Raw genomic sequence first — 22,632 nt, forward strand, 5'->3', positions numbered from 1 at the left:
ACCCCAAGTGTTCATCGTATAACTGTTTACAGTAGCCAAGACATGGAAACAACCTAAATCTCCATCGACAGATGAATGGATAAAGAATATGTGGTACATGTATACAATGGAATATTAGCCATAAAAAAGAATGAAATAATGCCATCTGCAGCAACATGGATGGACCTAGAGATCATCATACTAAGTGAAGGAAGCCAGACAGAGAAAGACAAATACCATATGATATCACTTATACATGGAATCTTAAAAATTATACAGATGAGCTTATTTACAAAACAGAAACAGACTCACAGACTTAGGAAATAAATTTATGGTTACCAAAGGGGAAAGGTGGGAGGAGGGATAAATTAGGAAGTTGGGGTTGACATATACACGCTACTATGTATAAGATAGATAATCAACAAGGAACTACTGTATAGCACAGGGAATTCTACTCAGTACTCTGTAATAACCTACATGGGAAAAGAATGTGAAAAAGAATAGATGTATGTACATGTATAACTGATTCACTTTGATGTACTCCTGAAACTAACCCAACATTGCAAATCAACTGTTCTCCAAGCTGACTTCTAACATCACAGATTAATTTTTCCTGGTTTTTAAAAAGTTGATATAAATGGAATCAGAGGTCTAGCTTCTTTCATTCAACATTATATTTGTGAGAGTTATCCATGTTGTGACTTGTAGCAGAACTTTGTTCTTTAGCATTGCTGTGTAATGTAATATTCCATTGTATGAATATACCACAATGAATTGATACATTCTCCTCTTGATTAATATTTAGGTTTTTTCCAGATTGGGATTAAAAATAATGCTGCTGAAAATATCCTCATACATGCCTTTTAGTATGTGTATATATATGCAGTTCTGTTACATCTATACTCAGGGGTAGAATTGCTGGTCACAGGAAATGCCTATGTTTAGCTTTGGTAGAAACTGCAAAAGTCATTATACCACTTTACACTCCCACAAGCAGTGTATAAGAGTTCCAGTTGCCCCATATCCTTGCCAACACTTGCTGTTACTTTCAGTATTGCAGTGGGTGTGTAGTAGTGTCTCATTTTAGTTTGAATTTGCATTTCCTGATGGCTAATGAGCTTGACTTCCTTTTCGTGTTTTTAGTGACCATTTTGGTGTGTGTGTGTGTGTGTGTGTCAAGTGACTATGCAAGTCTTTTGGCTGATTATAAAAACTGAGTTGTATTTATCCTTTTGGTCCCTGTTGAGACCTTCCTGTATCTCCATGCTTCCATGTGGGATCATTTTCATTGGGTCTGAAATGCTACCTTTAGTATTTTCTTTAGAGTAGATCTACTAGTGAAAAATACCCTCATTTTTGTTTTGTCATAAAATGTCTTTCTTTTACCTTCATCTTTGTGTTTGGAAGACTAGGTTAGTGGTTACTTTCCTCCCACTTTGAGGTTACCATCCCTTTGTCTTCTGGCTTCCATTATTTCTGTTGAGATGCCAGCTGTTCTTGTTATTGTTGCTCCTTTGAAATTCATCTGATTTTTGGTTGTTCGTTTGTTTCTAACTGCTTTTTAAGGTTTTCACTTTGACTTTGATGTTCCGCAGCTTTAACATGCTTAGTTGAGGTTTTCTTCGTATTTATCCTACTTGGGCTTTAGTTTGAAATTTTAACAGTTTGGGAAAATTCTTAGACTTTATCACTTTAAGTATTGCTTCTGACCCATTCTTTTTCTTCTCTTCTCTCTCTCTCTCTCCAACATTTTCACTTTGCCATAAGTCTCTCATGCTTTTTTGTTTCTCCATTTTCTTCTGACTTGCCTTCTGCTTAGTACTAATAATCTTTATAGCGATTTCTATTCTATTAAACCCATCTGTTGATTTCTTAATGGCCCTTATTGTATTTTTCAGTTCTGGAATTTTCATTTGAGTTTTTAGAATAGTTTCCAGTCTCTGATAAATTCTCTATCTTGTCGTAATTTCTTAAACATATTAATTATGAATATTCTTAACATCTTTATTGGAGTATAATTGCTTTACAATGGTGTGTTAGTTTCTGCTGTATAACAAAGTGAATCAGCTATACATATACATATATCCCCATATCTCCTCCCTCTTGCATCTCCCTCCCATCCTCCCTATCCCACCCCTCTAGGTGGACACAAAGCACCGAGCTGATCTCCCTGTGCTATGCGGCTGCTTCCCACTAGCTATCTATTTTACATTTGATCATTTTATATGATTTCATTCATACAGAAGTCCAGGATAGGGAAATCTATAGAGACAGAAAGTAGTTAGTGGTTGCTTAGGACTGGGTGGGGGAGGGGCGTAGAGGAATGAGAGCTAAAGTGTACAGGGTTTCTTTCTGAAGTGATGAAAACGTACTAAAAGTGACTCTGGTGATGAAACGTACTAAAAGTAGATTCACATATCTGCGAATCTACTTTTAGAGAAACATTGAAAATATTTTCTCCTATTCTGAGGTTTTTCTTTTCATCTTGTTTATGGTTTCCTTTGTTGTGCAAAAGCTTTTAAGTTTCATTAGGTCCTAGTTGTTTATTTTTGTTTTTATTTCCATTTCTCTAGGAGGTGGGTCAAAAAGGATCTTGCTGCGATTTATGTCAAAGAGTGTTCTGCCTAGGTTTTACTCTAAGAGTTTTATAGTGTCTGGCCTTACATTTAGGTCTTTAGTCCATTTTAAGTTTATTTTTGTGTATGGTGTTAAGGAGTGTTCTAATTTCATACTTTTACATGTAGCTGTCCAGTTTTCCCAGCACCAATTATTGAAGAGACTGTCTTTTCTGCATTGTATTTTCTTGCCTCCTTAGGGAACTCTACTCAGTGTTCTATGGTGACCTAAACGGGAAGGAAATCCAAAAAAGAGGGGATATATGTATACGTATAGCTGATTCACTTTGCTGTACAGCAGAAACTAACACAACATTGTAAAGCAACTATAACTAAAAAAAAAAGAGTTTAGAGACAAACGGTTCTCAATTTGAATCCCAGCATGACCACTTACTAGCTGTATGACATTGGGAAAGCTATTTAACTTCATCTTTCTCATCTGGAAAATGGGTATAAACTAGAACCAACTGATAAGGATTAAATGTGATCATATATGTAAAGTGCATGGTGTTGGGGACATCATAATTGTTCAGTAATAACTGTGATAATAAAATTATTGTTAACAAAAAAGAAACATTGAATTGTACACTTTAAATTATGAATTGTATGGTATGCGAATTATGTCTCAATAAGGCTGTTACAATAAAGGACCAAAGGAATATTTATGATAGCAACTGTGGAGAGAGGGTGGCAGATGTGGGTGCAAGCTCATGGTGATGACGATCTCTCTCATTTTCACTCTCTTCATTAACAGTTTGCTGACGCAGACGTAGAGAATGGACTTGAGGACATGGGGAGGGGGAAGGGTAAGGCATGAAGTGAGAGAGTGGCATGGACATATATACACTACCAAATGTAAAATAGATAGCTCGTGGGAAGCAGCCACATAGCACAAGGAGATCAGCTCAGTGCTTTGTGACCACCTAGAGGGGTGGGATAGGGAGGGTGGGAGGAAGACGCAAGAGGGAGGGGATATGGGGATATATGTATACGTATAGCTGATTCACTTTGTTATACAGCAGAAACTAACACACCACTGTAAAGCAATTATACTCCAATAAAGATGTTAAAAAAAAAAAAAACAGTTTGCTGACCAGTTGTCAGGGCCTGGGGTGGAATTAAAGCAGAACACTGGGTCCTGTAATACATGGTCAGAGGTAACTCAAGTAAGAGTAAGTCATGGAATCCAGCAAGAACAGTGATCTGGATAACTGACCAGGAATATAACACTGCTGAGATAACCCAGACTTGTCTTAATCCTGGCTGGGCCCAACATCCTGAAGCAGGACTTAGCTTCCTTAGTTATTCCTGTGGTCAGAAAGTACTGCACTGTTCCTAAATCTTCCTGTTTTGCAAGCCTCTCATTTACCTAGAAGAGTTTTTTTTTTTAGAGTGTAAACTTAAATCTCAAAGACCTTTTCTAATTTAGATCCTATTTCTCTGGAAGTGCTGGAAACACGTGCAACTTCTTGATTGAGAAAGGCACATAAAGCAGATGTATTTGCATAGGAAGCCCATAACCCCAGAAGTCACCATCTGGGAAGGGGCTTTGAGAGTTCTCATGGCTCACTTCAGTCGTGTCTGTGAGAGATTTGGAGCTTCAATTCCTCATTCAATGGTTAAAAAAAAAAAGGGCAGGTCACAGATTGTACAATTTTTAATTCATTTATTCAACAGACATATCAGTTACCAACTTTGTGCCAGTCACTGTACTAGGTGCTGGTAATAAAAATCTGTATGAAACAGTAGCTACCTCTAGGAGATTGCACTAAACCAAAGGTACCAAGTGATGAAAGAGACGTATGCATTAAGTGACTGTGAGTTCCCAGTAGAGTGTCAGTTAACTGAGCTTAGAAGAGTCTTGGAAGCATTTAGCACAACTGAATAAATATAGTTGAATAAAGGCTGAGGAAAGGCATCATTGAGGCGGTAACACTTTAACTGAAACTTGAAGAACAAGTAGGGTTTATCCAGGCAGACGAAGAGAAGAGGAAGGCTGGTGGCAGAGAAACAAATGAGTTAGGGCCCTGTGGTAAGAGCCATTATGAGAGTTAACAAGGGACAGAGCCAGAAAGGGAGGAAGAAATGAACTTAGAGCAGTACTTCTCAGACTTCAGTGGTCATACATTGAAGCCTGAGAAAAACGGAAAATCGTGTAAAAATAGAGATTCTGAGTCAGAATCTCAGGGTCTAAGCTAGAGCACTTCATTGACCCCCAGTCAATGTCAGTACTTCTGGTCCATGAGCCACACTGAGTAGCAAGAGCATAGAGATCTATTTGAGTGGGATGGGAGAGGAAGGTGAAAAGTCCTAGTTAACTTGTAAATTTCTGGATAGAATGATCTGGAGTGATGGTGTTGTGAGCTGCTAGAGGGAATGTAAGAGGAGATTTTCAAGGAAATATAAGTTTTGTTTTGTGTTTTGTTTTGAGACGCCTATAAAGATATCTCGGAAGAGAAATCTGGTAGGAAGGAGAAAAATAAAACCATGGTTCCTGAGTAGAAGAGAAAGATGTGCCTATGAATGAAATTGAGAAGGGACTGCAAGATAAGTGAGAGGATGATTAGGAGAAAATGATGTGATCACTTCCACAGAAGAAGTTTCAAGAAAGTGGGAATGAACAATGTCAAATGTTGCAGAGAGATGAGGAAGGAGCAAGACTAGAATCCAGACTGCAAGGAGTTGAGGAATGGAAAATGAGTGTTTTGATTAGTGGTAAGAGGGTTGAGGAAAAGTGTCAAAGAGAGTGTGGCAGTAGACAGAAAGGAGTGTAGGGTAAAGGGAAGGGTCCTCCCTCACCCTTTTTTTTCCTTCCTCTTTCCTTTCTCCTTCCCCCTTCCCTCCCTCCCTCTCTCCCCTCCCTCCTTCCCTTCCTTCCTTCCTTCTTTCCTTCCTTCCTTCCTTCCTTCCTTCCTTCCTTCCTTCCTTCCTTCCCTCCTTCCTTCCTTCCTTCCCTCCTTCTCTCCCTCCTTTCTTCATTTTAGCGTTATTATTATATCAATAGAAATTTTCCTACATACAAAAAATTGAGAGGCTATTATAATGAATGCTAGGATAAGCCACAGAGAAAGTGCTTGCCTTGTCCTACAAATAGAATTCCCATCCGAAGAGGAATCCTGAGGAATAAAATGTTCTCCACCACTTAACACAAAGATTAAGGTCTTGATGTCAAGTCAGGAAATTAGCAAATTCATTCCTAATAACAATTAATTTCTCTGTGAAATAGGAAGAGTTCCTTTGGAAGGAGTTCGTTTGGCTGGAACTGAGTGGGAAGAAGCTTTGTAAGTGCGGCAGGGGTTTGGAATATTGCCAAAGCCTTCCTTTTAGCTTTACCCAAAGTGATGTCTTACCTTCTAATAAAAGATAAAAACAGCAAAATGCCCTCCGACCTCCCCCCTCCACTCCACACACTCACATAGGAAATGAGAATATGAAAAGTAGCAGGACACCAAGTTAATGCACAGAAATCTCTTGCATTCCTATACACTAATGATGAAAAATCTGAAAGAGAAATTAAGGAAACACTCCCATTTACCACTGCAACAAAAAGAATAAAATAGGAATAAACCTACCTAAGGAGACAAAAGTGCTGTATGCAGAAAATTATAAGACACTGATGAAAGAAATTAAAGATGATGCAGATAGATGGAGAGATATACCATGTTCTTGGATGGGAAGAATCAACATTGTGAAAATGACTCTACTACCCAAAGCAATCTACAGATTCAATGCAATCCCTATCAAACTACCACTGGCATTTTTCACAGAACTAGAACAAAAAATTTCACAATTTGTATGGAAGCACAAAAGACCCCAAATAGCCAAAGCAATCTTGAGAAAGAAAAACGGAGCTGGAGGAATCAGGCTCCCTGACTTCAGACTATATTACAAAGCTACAGTAATCAAGACAGTATGGTACTGGCACAAAAACAGAAATATAGATCAATGGAACAGGATAGAAAGCCCAGAGATAAACCCACGCACATATGGTCAACTTATCTTTGATAAAGGAGGCAAGAATATAGTGGAGAAAAGACAGCGTCTTCAATAAGTGGTGCTGGGAAAACTGGACAGCTACATGTAAAAGAATGAAATTAGAACACTCCCTAACACCATACACAAAAATAAACTCCAAATGGATTAAAGATCTAAATGTAAGGCCAGACACTATAAAACTCTTAGAGGAAAACATAGGCAGAACACTCTATGACATAAATTACAGCAAGATCCTTTTTGACCCACCTCCTAGAGCAATGGAAATAAAAACACAAATAAACAAATGGGACCTAATGAAACTTAAAAGCTTTTGCACAGCAAAGGAAACCATAAACAAGACTAAAAGACAACGCTCAGAATGGGAGAAAATATTTACAAATGAAGCAACTGACAAAGGATTAATCTCCAAAATATACAAGCAGCTCAATGTCAAAAAAACAAACAACCCAATCCAAAAATGGGCAGAAGACCTAAATAGACGTTTCTCCAAAGAAGATATACAGATTGCCAACAAACACATGAAAGGATGCTCAACATCTCTAATCATTAGAGAAATGCAAATCAAAACTACAATGAGGTATCACCTCACACCGGTCAGAATGGCCATCATCAAAAAATCTGCAAGCAATAAATGCTGGAGAGGGTGTGGAGAAAAGGGAACGCTCTTGCACTGTTGGTGGGAATGTAAATTGATACAGCCACTATGGAGAACAGTATGGAGGTCCCTTAAAAAACTAAAACTAGAACTACCATATGACCCAGCAATCCCACTACTGGGCATATACCCTGAGAAAACCATAATTCAAACAGAGTCATGGACCACAATGTTCATTGCAGCACTATTTACAATAGCCAGGACATGGAAGCAACCTAAGTGTCCATCGACAGATGAATGGATAAAGAAGATGTGGCACATATATACAATGGAATATTACTCAGCCATAAAAAGAAACGAAATTGAGTTATTTGTAGTGAGGTGGATGGACCCACAGTCTGTCATACAGAGTGAAGTAAGTCAGAAAGAGAAAAACAAATACTGTATGCTAACACATATATATGGAATCTAAAAAAGAAAAAATGATTCTGATGAACCTAGGGACAGGACAGGAATAAAGACGCAGACGTAGAGAATGGACTTGAGGACACGGGGAGTGGGAAGAGTAAGCTGGGACGAAGTGAGAGAGTAGCATGGACATATATACACTACCAAATGTAAAATAGATAGCTAGTGGGAAGCAGCCGCATAGCACAGGGAGATCAGCTCAGTGCTTTGTGACCACCTAGAGGGGTGGGACATGGAGGGTGGGAGGGAGACATAAGAGGGAGGAGATATGGGGATATATGTATATGTATAGCTGATTCACTTTGTTATATAGCAGCAACTAACACACCATTGTAAAGCAATTATACCCCAATAAAGATGTTTAGAAAAAAAGATTATTAAGGGCTGTTAGACTTCTATGGCGTGCCACTTAAAAGGGCGGGACCACCAACTGATCCCCTGTTGTGTTGACTGTGGGAAGAGAAGGTTGGGAAATGATGTCAGGAACTTTTCTCCACTTAAGTCTGAATAAGTAGGTATTTGCATAAATATCATCCTAGCCATTCATTAGATAACAGCTTAACTCTAGAGGTAGAAATGTACATTCCAAGCATTTTGTTCAAGCTTCTTGTCTCCCAAGTATCTGTCTCTTCCTGGCCCCTTTCTAGGGCGACATTTTGCAGGGAGCCCCCAACATTGGGAATGATGATTGAAGTCAGTGATTTCACAATAATTTCTTAGCATTCTCAGAAGGCTTCAGCAGTTAATTCCTACTAAGCACCAATTGCGTAATAATTGGCTAACTCTCTTGATAGAGAAAAAAACGTAATTTGGAAATAATTGACCTAACGAGAAAAATGGATAGACGCTTAAAAAATTGTTTGGGTCATTGCATTGTTAAAAGTAATAAGTACCTTGGAGATAAAGTACCATAAATATAACAGTGTAAATACTGCATGTGTATGAATACATAATTTACATGATAATTTATGCTTAGCTCATATTCTACATTTGAAGTTATTTTTCTTATAGTAGAAAACACAGAAGGACTAAAAGAAAAGGATCCAATACTAGATTCTTAAGGTCTGTAGAAATTTGGAGCCATAGATATAAAAGTATATCACCTGGGATAAACCATAATGGAAAAGAATATAAAAAAGAATCTATATGTATAACTGAGTCACTTTGCTGTACAGCAGAAATTAACACATTGTAAATCAACTGTATTTCAATAAAAACAGTGTATCAGCAGTATGTACTGCTTTATAATGCTCCACTGAACTAGCCTCTCAGAAAAAATAACTCAGTCCAATTACTTCCCAGGCTACTCCTGTGATAGTATTTCTATCTTTTAAATTTGATTAGTAGATGACAGTCTTCCCAGAGAATGATATCGATGATTTAAATCAGTGCCAAAAGACTATGAGAGGAGTTGATGCTTTGAGTAAAACTGAGCTTCTCCCAGGCAACGAACTACCCAAGCTTCCGAATTTTTATGCCCATCAAATGTAGATGTTTTCCATTGATTCAGAACTTAAATAAGAAAACGAACCCTTTATTCCCATGCATTTTAAGTTATAAGTAAAGACAGTTTTGTTATATGTACGTTGGAGGTAGGCATGGAAGGTATTATCTCAATTTTATGGGCGAGAAAACAGAACCCAGCCAGACTCTCGGTTCCTCCCTGCTCCAATGTTTGGAGGTCGTGGCAGCCTGCAGTAAGTGGTTGTATTTCAGATTTGACCACACAGTCTGTGCTCATGGGTTGGCAGTACATTTTTTAGATAATAGAACTCACAGCCAGCAGTGTCATGCTCTGAGACATAGTACCATGCTCCATTCAAATGAGCCACATCTCACCCCCTAACACTGCTGCTCGGTATAAACCAGGTAAACCCATTAGCCATCAGTCATTTTAAGGAATAAACAGCTAGAGTTGAGACCTCTTGAAACATTACGGCCTTTTAGACCAAGACAGATTGACTCTCAGTAACAGTGAGGTTCTCGTTTCTTCAGCACTGTATGGAATTTAAGAATATAACTGAAGAGCAAAGAAAAGTGAGCAATCTATAGTCAGTATATAAATTTAGAAGGTCTTGCAGATACAGAGGAACTCATGAACAATTTATTATTGAGTGCTTTCTGTTTCAGTGTCTACACTGGTCTGTGTTGAGGGTATCAAGAAGAAATATCAGATATGGTCACTCTTGACTCCTCAGGAGCTTATAAGCTGATTGAGGAAACAAAACGCACCATGTAAAGGACTCTACATATTCAGACAGAGCAGCTGGGGTCTGAAAGGTGTTTTAGTCTCAGTTGACCCTGAAGCAGACCCTGAGACAAGCATTTGAGTGCATGTCTGTCTGGAGGAAGGTATAAGAAGCATGGGAGAAGGGAAGTGAGACAGGGAAGGGAAGGCGGCCAATAAAGGTGACAACGTTGGTATTAGACAACGGTCACCATGGGTGACTAGAAAGTGATCCTATGAGGAAACACCGGTAAACAGTATAGAACACACACGTTTGAGTTATTCTACCCAAACGGTAGGGGAACCAGGCTCGTTATATTCCAGCTCTTCTCAGGGCTAGGATTGGGGTGTTGAAGGGCTCTCCCAGGGGTATTCATTCCTGGGCACTTCAGCCTGCCCAGCACCTGGGCACAGCAGGCTTCTGCAGCCCTGGGAAAAGCCCTCAGGTGCAGTGAGCAGACACTGACAGCTGGAAGGCAGCCCGTGCACATGCAACAGAGGGGTCCAAGGAATATGGGTAGGGGACTGCCAGCGGCCACCACAGTAGGATTCTTGGTGTAGGTGAGACTTGAGAGCGCTCTTTCTCTTCTCTCCTCAGGTCTCTTCATGGTCCTCTCCCTACTGTCCATCGTGTATGGAGCCTTGCGCTGTAACATCCTAGCCATCAAGATCAAATACGATGAATATGATGTCAAAGTGAAGCCCCTGGCCTATGTCTGTATCTTCCTCTGGAGGAGCTTTGAGATTGCCACTCGAGTCATTGTCCTGGTCCTCTTTACCTCTGTCCTGAAGACCTGGGTGGTGATAGACATACTCATCAACTTCCTCACCTTCCTCTTCTACCCCTGGATCCTCTTCTGGTGCAGCGGCTCCCCCTTCCCTGAGAACATCGAGAAGGCCCTCAGTCGGGTGGGCACCACCATCGTGCTGTGCTTCCTCACCTTACTCTACGCCGGGATCAACATGTTCTGCTGGTCAGCGGTACAGCTGAAAATCAACAACCCCGACCTCATCAGCAAGTCCCAGAACTGGTACCAGCTGCTGGTGTACTACATGCTGAGATTCATCGAGAACGCCTTCCTCCTCCTCATGTGGTATCTTTACAAGACTGACATCTATATGTATGTGTGCGCACCCCTGCTGATCCTGCAGTTGTTCATCGGGTACTGCACGGCCATTCTGTTCATGATCGTGTTCTATCAGTTCTTCCACCCTTGCAAAAAGCTCTTTTCCTCTAGCGTTTCTGAAAGCTTTCAGGAGTGGCTCAAGTGTGCTTGCTGTGACTGCAGGCGGCGGAAATCCTCTGAGTCTGCAGAAAAGACAGATCTAAGGTCACCCGCAGACAGAGAGGAAACCCCTTCTAGCAGTAAAATAAGTTCTATGCCCAGCCAGATCTTGAATGCCGATGAGCTCTTTTCTGCTTAATGGGACCTGAGTCTCTTGAGGCACAGATGTATTGTTTGCTGGGTTGATCCCTGTTCTTCATACAAGTGATGGGCCCTGCACAGTTAACAAAGCAGGAAGTTATCTCTCAACTCCTTGTGAGTCTCTCCCCTTTGGAGAGCTCTTGGGCGGGCATGTGGGAACCATGGAGAGAAGCCAGGGAGACCCCTGAGTGTTGCAGGGGCAGCCTAAGGCACCACCATTCACAGTTGACCATGTTCTCCCAGGCGTTACCGGGCTTTTCATTGACAAAGTACCCATGATATCTGAGTTGGGCTGGTTAGATCCGTCAGGTAGAATGAGGGCAGGGGCTTACTTGTTTTCTAGTTTTCTGGACTGCTGGTGTAGGTAGCCTAATGTTTTATTATCCCTGAACGTAGTTTTCACCCAAGAGCTGTCTGATGACCACAGATGGTTACTGGGGTTTTGCCATCAGCCACAACATTCCTGTCAGAGTTTTCAGAGAGGGCTGTTCAAGTTTGGTTTTTGAATAGACAGATGTTCCATTTTCATCTCATTAGGGCTCTTTGTACATAACCAACTGTAGCAGCCTTGGCCTGCTATCTCTAATTGACTCAAAAGTCTGGATTTGGAGACTTTATTCTCAAGGATCCATGGATGCAAAATTGAATTCTAAATTTGGTTATGGAAGCCCTAGAATTTTAGGAAAGTTGTGTTCCTTCAATATGTTGAAGAAACTCTGGATCAAGAGGGTTGTTAAAATATCAAAGTGATTTAGGCTTTTATAAGCAGAATTCTTACCTTCTTGTGATGGTTTAAGATGAATCTGCTAGAAGGTAGGCTTAACCTCATCGAGGTTCAGTCCTGTTTTACAGTTCTGGGAAATTTCTAGTAGAATTTGCTAGGATTTGCCTTCTTAGGAAAGAAGAAAATAAAACTCATAGTCTTTACTCCACCTCTTCCTTGCCTGTCAGGAAAGTTTTAGACAAGAGTTACCTTGGTTAACCTAAGTTTTTCTAGAAAACTCCACAGAAATTTCTCACCTAGCATATGTATATAGGCCATTTTAATTTTCATTATTTGAAGGAAAAGGGTTCCCCAACTTCAGTTAGATGTTGACTTCAGAAACTTTTAAATTTTGCAAAGAGCTGACATGACTAGAAGATTTTTATCTTTAACTGAATGCATTTTGATTTGGTATGATTATGAGTTAATTTGAATAAGAACTTCAATCTTATCCTCCTACACTCTCCTATCTTCAGTATAATTTCTCCTTTGATCTGGAACCGTATTTCTTTCATAAAAGGATTTGTAGAATATCCTCAGTTGTCTTGGAAAAATGCCTGGATCTAGTACCATTATTTCTACCATAAAAACCTTGATAATGAAACACCTGGGAGCAGGTGACCTGTCACTGACGAGGCTGGACATTGCAGGTCGATCAGGGTTGACAGTCTTAGGACCCATAATGGCTGAACTTTCTGACCCATCGAGTTTCTAACAGCTAGTTTGTCAGGGGACAGGTTAAAATGGTGAGTTTGAGTAGGAGTTGTGGTCAGAATTAGACAGGGATGGAGAGACTGGTACTTCCCCAGCCTTGGTTTGGAAGCCTGTCTCAAGAACCACTACAAAATCTGGGCCTTCAAATACATTTAAAATCATTTTAAGGTAGAATATAGGTAAGCATATTGAGTGACCCCAAACCAAACTGACAGTGATGGTCTGTCACACTCCTAAAGCCCAATTATAAGCCACATTTAAAAGGATAAAGAGGTTTGGTAACTAAATTGAACATTTTGTTATCTTTAACTCTTGATATGCAGATACCCCTGCTTTGGGGCCATATATGTCTAGTCACTTTGGGGAAGAGAAACCACTGCTTTTTTTCTTCATGGCCACAATTTAAGTCATAGTGAACTGAGAAATCTTGTTTTTAAATTATTTGTATTATACCTCTGAAATGGCAAAATTATAGCTCAGACTGCAGAACTAGGTTGCCCTAAAGACAAACAAACCAGCAAATTTCCTCCTATCTTGAGAGTTAAAATGTCTTTTTCAGTAATAATTCCAATTTTTAAAACTCTCCGTGCTTTGTCTAATTAATTATATGCCATAACTTGTCGCAACAGATACTCCAGCTGATTCATTATCGTTTGGCTGGATGGAGGTGAAGTGTTTCCTCGAAATATATTGAAATAAGATCATCAAACACGTTTAGACTTTCTTCATTACTGGAGACAGTGCAGTGTAGAGGCTGGCATCTCCCTGTCCAGCCCTGCAAGTTAGTTCATTGTTCTCTGCCTCAGTTTCCTCACCCACAAAATTTGCATGATATACTTGCCCGGGCTACCTCACAAGGTTGTCAGAAGAACAAATTAAATAATAGGTGTGAAAATGCTTTGAAAATATTTTTGAAGTGCCATGCATGTTTAAAGGAGTTGTTTTTATAGTTATTCAAATCCATAACAGGTTATTGTTTTTTGTTTTTTTTTTTTTACCGTTAGAGAAGAAACAAGTAGCATCATTCACATGAGTGTCTTAAGTGAATATGTCGGCCTTTGGCCTTACGGAAGGGCAAGTGTAAATGGCCTTTATTCTTGGAGAGAACTCAACAGTTGCCCTTTCTCTTACCATCAGTTGCTTATAAAAATTAGCACCCAAACATATGGTACTTGGAGGAAAAAGACCCACTGAAATCTGAGAAATTGCTTTTGATAACAAATGAGCTTATCATTTTTGTATGTCATCTTTCATAAAGGATATAGCAGCATCTTTTGTTAATTTTGCTTTACAATTTGAATGCCTGATCCCGCTAGACTTTAATTGAATGTGGGTATAATTTTTTCAGCCTTGTAAATGGGAAAAATAAACTTTAAAATTGATTGTCAAATACAGCATTTTCTTGGAAACCTCCTTAGAACATTAGTGCTATGGTTATGACTATATGTGTCAGTACTCCTCAGCCAGTACATTGTGGATGTGAGCTTTTGCAGGCTGCTTCTCTGCAGCCATTCGCTCTAATAAATATTGTTTATGTTTCTTCATATAATAAATTAATTTTTCAATTTCTCCTTGCTTTTCATTCCTTATACAGTCCTTTCATGGCTTTTTGACTTCAGGGACTATTTTAGAAACAAATTTGAAAATGGTTTTGTTGTGATTAATTATGATTTTGTAACCTCACCTGGAAATTTTGTTTTATAAGCATTTACTCCATTTGTTAAAGCTGCACTGCTGAATACTAAAATTCTGCTCAAACATAAGTGGTATACTGATCCAGAAATATAAAATATCAAATGAGCGACTTGATATTAACATAAACAAATAGTCAAATTGTAAATGGCGATCTGTGGTTGGAAAAAATATCAGGTTTTTTCTGCGTGTCCAGAGGCCTTATGTTTTCTATTGAGGTATAATTGACATATAACATTATATTAGTTTCAGATGTACAACATAATGATTCAATATTTGTATACACTGCAAAATGATAACTGCAATAATTCTATTTACCATTCCATCACCATGCTGTTTATTACATCCCATGACTTATTTATTTTATAACTGGAAGTTTGTGCCTCTTGATCCCCTCCACCAATTTCGCCCACCCCCCTAACTCCTCTCCCCTCTGGCAACCGCCAATCTGTTCTCTGTATCTATGAGGGGTTTTTTTTGTTTAAGAAAGACAAATACCATATTATTTCACTTATATGTGGAATCTAAAAAACAATCAGTTATTTAAGGGGTCATTTCGGAGCATGAGATAGACAAGGATTGTTGCAATAATTTCCTTTCCTCTGAAGGTGACCTTGCAATTTGGAAAGACTTGGCTATAGGATAAATCTTTTGAAAGAGATCTCTTGGTGTTAAATCAACCCCTTGAGAAAACTGAAGGTCAACAAGTGTAGTGTTTAAGTAGGTCAATGCAAAATTACTTCATTTGGTGTTTGTAAATGTTTTATTTTGAAATACTTTCAAGTGAATAGAAGAGCCTTAAGAATAGTGCAAAGAATTCATTTATCCTTCAATCAGTTTCACCTATTAATATTTTGTCATGTTTGCTTCATAATTCTTATTTTCCCTCTTCTGACCCTTTATTCCTAAATACTTCAGTGTGTATTCTCTTATACTCTGAACAAAGGCATTCTCTTACATAGCCACAGAATGATGATCTAATTCTGGAAGTTCAACATGGATACAATACTAGTATCTAATCTAGAGTTCATATTCCATTTAACAGTTGTACCAATTACTTCATTTGTTTTCACAAAGCTTCCCTAACAATGTGAATCTACTCAGCCCTCTTTTATGGGTTCTCTTTATTTAAAGTTATGAGTAAATTTTAACTTCCCTATGAATGCTCTGAAAACTACAGCAGACTTTGAAAATCTATTTGAAGAAAACATGCATGTTATCAGTACTAATAGCTTAAAAGCATAAATTTGGGATGTTTACTGGCAAACTGTGGGTAATTCTTTTTCATGAATCTCCATTTTAACCACCGAGTGTTGACTGCTTAATATATGAACCTGTAGCTCACGCCCTGCCCCTGCCCCACTGTGATAGTTCATTTTACAGTGTTCAGGCCCAAGTTTGTAAAGATTTGGAAGGGGGTGAGGGAAGTACAGTATATATTATTCCTCCATGACCATATTTCTCCGGGTACCCCCTTCCAGGAGACTGTATTCTCTGTGAACATCTTTCCAGCTGGGAAAGAGCTCAGAAATACCAACTCTACACTATACGAGTGATGTTTTGAGCCTCTTCTCTTTTTCAAAAAAGGCACTTCATATCAGCAGAGATTTCTACAGAGCTGAGAATTCAGAAACATCCCTGATCCCTTCTTTCCCAGCGCACAAGATACCCTATCAGACTAGGTCCCTAACCTGCTAAGAAGGTGTGTCCGCTGCAGAAGCCTGCCTGAGGGGATGCCTCACGCCTCCCTGTCACCCTCTCTGTGTGGTTGTTTCTCTGGAAATTATCGGGCCAAGGACGTCTAAAACAGTGCAGGTTTAAGCAGGGTTTGGTACCCAGAGCATCTTTGCGGAGTATACAGCAGGATGCAGCAGCAGCATCTCTTGGCAGCAGGTTATCAGAAAACTTCTCACCCAGACTCCCCTGTGTGAGGTTTCAGCATTTGCCTCCTGCCAAGGAGAGATTCATCCAGAGAGATTTTGAGATTCTGCCTGTGCGTCTGCTCCCTCCCTGCCTCCCATCCTGAATTAATTCTCTCTCTCCGAATGATGAGTTCCTGATTGAAGCCTGATTAGCCTGTTTCCTAGAGCCCTGGGAATATCATCCTCCGTAGACATCTACATTATGCACACTGGTTTAATTTCTTATCAGTCGGCTTCCTATTTTAATTACCTAAATTCGACAGTTAATGAGTCAGGTTCTCAGGAGCGATAGCACTCAAGAAACAAAACAGGATTTAGAAATTCTATTTTGGAGTGGTGCTTCAGGACCATCCCCACCACCACCCCAGTGCAGAGGAGACTGCTTCCCTGGTGGCGCCTTCTCCTGACAAGGTGACCTTCTTAAGTGGAGTGGCAGAATTTTTTAGAACAACGATGCCCAGCTGTAGAGCTGCAGACCTCCAAGAACTGCAGAGGCATTGCACTCCTCTCCACTAACTAGGGATGTTTGACACTATTCAGAGATGTCTGGCACACATTTGTACAATTGCCTTTCACACCCATGGGGATGCTGTTGTGAGTGATAGAACAGGACTGATTAAAAGTGTCACTGTATTTAAAGTAACTTCGTCATCACCCCTCGAGTCCCTACCATGAACAGGTGTTAAAAATTCAACCACCATCATGTGGGAAGTCACCTTAAAAGACGTCCTTTGTAATTGAAAATGTTGGGAATTATTTTCTTTTCATTTTTATTGGGGTATAGTTGATTTATAATGCTGTGTTAGTTTCAGGTGTACAACAAAGTGAATCTGTTATACATATGAATATATCCACTCTTTTTGAGATTCCTTTCCCGTATAGGCCATTATAGAGTATTGAGTAGAGTTCACTGTGCTATACAGTAGGTCCTTACTAGTTATCTATTTTATATATACTACTGTGTATGTGTCAATCCCAATCTCCAAATGTATCCCTCCCTGTTCGGGATTATTACCCTAGAAAGTTTTTTCACTGACAGAATATTTTCTCAGGTGTACTTACAGTCTACTCTTTTCCTTTAATTTTTAAATGTATTTTATTTTATTTTATTTTATTTTTATACAGCAGATTTTTTTTTAACGTCTTTATTGGAGTATAATTGCTTTACAATGGTGTGTTAGTTTCTGCTTTATAACAAAGTGAATCAGTTATACATATACATATGTCCCCATATCTCTTCCCTCTTGCATCTCCCTCCCTCCCACCCTCCCTATCCCACCCCTCTAGGTGGTCACAAAGCACAGAGCTGATCTACCTGTGCTATGCGGCTGCTTCCCACTAGCTATCTATTTTACATTTGGTAGTGTATATATGTCCATGCCACTCTCTCACTTTGTCCCAGCTTACCCTTCCCCCTCGCGTATCCTCAAGTCCATTCTCTAGTAGGTCTGCATCTTTATTCCCGTCTTGCCCCTAGGTTCTTCATGACCTTTTTTTTTGTTTTAGATTCCATATATAAGTGTTAGCATACGGTATTTGTTTTTCTCTTTCTGACTTACTTCACTCTGTATGACAGACTCTAGGTCCATCCACCTCACTACAAATAACTCAATTTCATTCCTTTTTATGGCTGAGTAATATTCCATTGTATATATGTGCCACATCTTCTTTATCCATTCATCTGTCGATGGACACTTAGGTTGCTTCCATGTCCTGGCTATTGTAAATAGAGCTGCAATGAACATTGTGGTCCATGACTCTGTTTGAATTATGGTTTTCTCAGGGTATATGCCCAGTAGTGGGATTGCTGGGTCATATGGTAGTTCTATTTTTAGTTTTTTAAGGAACCTCCATACCATTCTCCATAGTGACTGTATCCATTTACATTCCCATCAACAGTGCAAGAGGGTACCCTTTTCTCCACACCCTCTCCAGCATTTATTGTTTGTAGATTTTTTGATGATGGCCATTCTGACTGGTGTGAGGTGATACCTCATTGTAGTTTTGATTTGCATTTCTCTAATGATTAATGATGTTGAGCATCCTTTCATGTGTTTGTTGGCAGTCTGTATATCTTCTTTGGAGAAATGTCTATTTAGGTCTTCTGCCCATTTTTGGGTTGGGTTGTTTGTTTTTTTGATACTGAGCTGCATGAACTGCTTGTAAATCTTGGAGATTAATCCTTTGTCAGTTGCTTCATTTGCAAATATTTTCTCCCATTCTGAGCATTGTCTTTTAGTCTTGTTTATGGTTTCCTTTGCTGTGCAAAAGCTTTTAAGTTTCATTACGTCCCATTTGTTTATTTTTGTTTTTATTTCCATTTCTCTAGGAGGTGGGTCAAAAAGGATCTTGCTGTGATTTATGTCACAGAGTGTTCTTCCTATGTTTTCCTCTAAGAGTTTGATAATGTCTGGTCTTACATTTAGGCCTTTAATCCATTTTGAGTTTATTTTTGTGTATGGTGTTAGGGAGTGTTCTAATTTCATTCTTTTACATGTAGCTGTCCAGTTTTCCCAGCACCACTTATTGAAGAGGCTGTCTTTTCTCCACTGTATATGCTTGCCTCCTTTATCAAAGATAAGGTGACCATATGTGTGTGGGTTTATCTCTGGGCTTTCTATCCTGTTCCATTGATCTATATTTCTGTTTTTGTGCTAAACGTTTTTTTTTTAAGTTTTTTAATTTTAACATTTTATTTATTTATTTATTTATTTATTTTTGCCTTCTTCGTTGCGGTGTGTGGACTTCTCATTGCAGTGGCTTCTGTTGTTGTGGAGCCTGGGCTCTAGACATGTGGGCTTCAGTAGTTGTGGCTCGTGGGCTCAGTAGTTGTGGCTCGTGGGCTCTAGAGCACAGGCTCAGTAGTTGTGGCACATGGGCTTAGTCGCTCCATGGCATGTGGGATCTTCCTGGACCAGGGTTGGAACCTGTGTCCCTTGCATTGGCAGGCGGATTCTTAAGCACTGAGCCCAGGGAAGCCCTACTCTTTTCCTTTTGAAATGAGGTTTGTTCACACACAAATCGCTTGGCTCCTCTCATTTCCAGCTTGAGTCAAGAGATGAGAAAATCTTTTTATTTTAAAAATGTAATGTGAATTGGTGAGTATTCTACCTTCAAAAAGTCAATTATGCTGTTAAGGTGAAATGCTTTTACAATTTCCAAGCACATTCCAAAAATGTATATTAATATCATGATAACCATCAAAATAATGAAATGATTTCTAGACATTCTTCAGTTCACCCCCCCCCATTCACCTCCTTGGCCTTATCAGAAATTCTATCAAGGTGCTTTCAGCTACAATTTGTAGAACATCTGATTAGAAGTGGCTTAAACAATAGGATTTTGTTATCTGACCTAGCAAGTTTTGTTGCTTCATCTTCACATTTGTCTCTTTATGATTGCAAGATGACAGTCTGGGCTCCAGGCATCACATTTACACAACTGAATCCAAAATAAGAAAAAAGGATTTCCCTTTGGGTATCTCTATTCTTTCAGGAGGAAAATCTTTTCCTAGAAGCCACCAACCCCCTGCAGCAGAATTCCCCAAATTTCTTATTGGCTGGAGTTGCCACATCCTTACCTCTAAAGCTGTCTCTGGCAAGGAGAATGACATTGTCATGATTTCCTTTGACTACACAGCATTCACCCCTTGGGGCTGGCAAAGGGGCCACCATCCTTTAGCTTACGGGAGGGAGAACACCCACAAAAATAGGGTCTGCAGACAACAACGAGTGGGGAAAACAGCCATTTGCTGGGCAACCTGACATTTCACTGTCATTTTTAAAAAATAAAGGTTCAGTTAAGATGATGACTTGGGGAAGAATATGAAAGCTCCCTAGCCCTCTTTCCAAAAAAAAAAAAAAAATCCTGTTCTTATCTCCTTTTGCATTATATGTCCCTGGTTAAGAAACTCTCAGCTATTTGCAATAGCCAGGACATGGAAGCAACCTAAACGTCCATCGACAGATGAATGGATAAAGAAGATGTGGCACATATATACAATGGAATATTACTCAGCCATAAAAAGAAACAAAAATGAGTTTTTGTAGTGAGGTGGATGGACCTAGAATCTGTCATACAGAGTGAAGTAAGTCAGAAAGAGAAAAACAAATACCGTATGCTAACACATATATATGGAATCTAAGAAAAAAAAAAAGGTCATGAAGAACCTAGGGACAAGACGGGAATAAAGATGCAGACCTACTAGAGAATGGACTTGAGGACACGGGGAGGGGGAAGGGTAAGCTGGGACAAAGTGAGAGAGTGGCATGGACATATATACACTACCAAATGTAAAATAGATAGCTAGTGGGAAGCAATCTCATAGCACAGGGAGATCAGCTCAGTGCTTTGTGACCACCTAGAGGGATGGGATAGGGATGGTTGGAGGGAGACGCAAGAGGGAGGAGATATGGGAATATATGTATATGTATAGCTGACTCACTTTGTTATAAAGCAGAAACTAGCACACCATTGTAAAGCAATTATACTCCAATAAAGATGTTTAAAAATTTTTTTTAAATAATTAAAAAAAAAGAAGCTCTCAGGAAGAAATCATGTACTGAATAAATAGGGGCAGTTACATCCAGTTATCTTGTGAGAATGCCCACTAGTTGGATTGTCTTTGTGTCACCGGAGTGAAATTGTGGGTCTGTGGGCATCTAAGAGAAGCAGGGAAGAGAATTCTCAGCTCTGGAGAATCAGGAGTCCTAGAGGTTAGAGGGGGAAACCAGATATTCATTCATTAGTTCAACAGGTATTTGAAGAGTACCCCTGTGTGCCAGGTGCTGGGCTAGGCACTGAGAGTAGACTGGCGAGTAGGATACTAGCCCTCGTTTCCAGAGCTCACAGTCTCTGAAGAGTCAGACACCCAACCTGGTGATCTCAATGCACTGAGATAAGCGCTATGATGGGACTATTACCCAGGAGGTCCGAGGGACAGAGATAAGGAGCCTAGATCTGGTCTTGGAGGTCCAGAGAAATTCACAGAGAAAGTGGCATAAAATCTCAGACCAGAGATGAATTTACCCTGAAGTTTATAAAGCTTAAGCCTCAGGCCCCGCAGTGAATGCTGGAAGTTGTAGCACTTTCTAGGCAGCAAGGAGAAATCAGGATGCAATTAGAAAGCACATTTACTAAGCCTTGCTGCCACATTGTCCAAAGAGATCACAGAGGGAAGGGATTGGAATCTCTAAGTCGCCAGTAATTTGTTGTGATTTTCATTCTGAATATTCTTTCATTTTGTACCTAATTTTGAATTCATGTTTTTTAATCTTTTTTTTCAAAGCCTCTCCCCAGACCAAACTAAGTTTAAGGCCCCATAAAACTTTGATCTACCTCTGCTTGAGATCTGAAACATGAGTAGGTGTTTGCCTGGTGAAGGCAGTGGAAAGAATATTTCTGGTAAAGGGAACACCATGTGCAAAAGCCCGGAATCAGTAAAAAGGACATTTATAATCAGGGAACGGCTCTTAGGTCAGTGTTGCTGGAACCTGGGAGAAAAAAATGATAGTGTTGACACGAGCTAGGTACTCTGCTAAGCGTCGTATCCACGTGACCACTTTGATTCCTCTCCACGATCCTATGTGACCGTTACTGCAATTATTTCCATTTTACAGAAAAGGAAGCCGAGACTAGTGAGATAAAGGAACTTTCCTGTGGTTGCACAGTAAGTAGTATGGTTAGGATTCAAGCTCAACAGTGTCTGGTGCCAAAGCTCAAGCATTTAATCACTAGGCTCTCCTGACTCCTAAACTTTGCCCAAACTGCAATTGTGGTTAAGTCTGGCAGATGCTGGAGACCGAGGGAAGAAGCAAGCCTGGTGGCATTTCCCGGGGTACCCTGGAATGAAGGGGCAGAGTACGTATAAGGCAGCCCTTACTCAGTAGGGAGGAGTCGTTTCTGCTGGGGCCTCAGCGGGGGGGCTGAGGCAGGGTACCCCCCCATAGCTCCCAGCACTGGAGCCCTGCTCTGAAGAGCGATAATGGGGCCACTGGGCTGAAACCATGAGGGTCCCAGAGGAAAGAACTCTGGGTTGAAGTCCTGTTCTTCTACAACAACATTTCTACTCAGGGCCACTGTCCTCTTTTCCCCGAAAAACTGATAGGACTTCTCAAGGCCAACTAGTGAGGCACAGCACAGGTGAGCCCAAAACCTGGTTTATCAAGTCATTTTTTTGTTCTTTGGAAGCAAAGAAGTTAACACTGCTTAAGTAGATAAATGAGAAAAAAAATA

The 22,632-nt window shown here is 39.9% G+C and overlaps 2 protein-coding genes across 4 annotated transcripts in view; both read left to right on the plus strand.

The window, feature by feature from the left end:
• Window positions 1-14,353, plus strand: part of XK (X-linked Kx blood group antigen, Kell and VPS13A binding protein) — a 50,075-nt gene extending 35,722 nt beyond the window's left edge. The window contains exon 3 of the mRNA XM_082446586.1: window positions 10,479-14,353. Coding sequence (XP_082302712.1) covers window positions 10,479-11,305 — 827 coding nt within the window. The 3' untranslated portion in view covers window positions 11,306-14,353. The remainder of the gene's footprint in view (window positions 1-10,478) is intronic.
• The window catches only part of CYBB (cytochrome b-245 beta chain), a 112,561-nt gene that overhangs the window by 27,735 nt on the left and 62,194 nt on the right, over window positions 1-22,632 (plus strand). The window lies entirely within an intron of this gene.

Source organism: Balaenoptera physalus (genome assembly GCF_965194825.1).
Source record: "Balaenoptera physalus genome assembly, chromosome: X".
Lineage (NCBI taxonomy): Eukaryota > Metazoa > Chordata > Mammalia > Artiodactyla > Balaenopteridae > Balaenoptera > Balaenoptera physalus.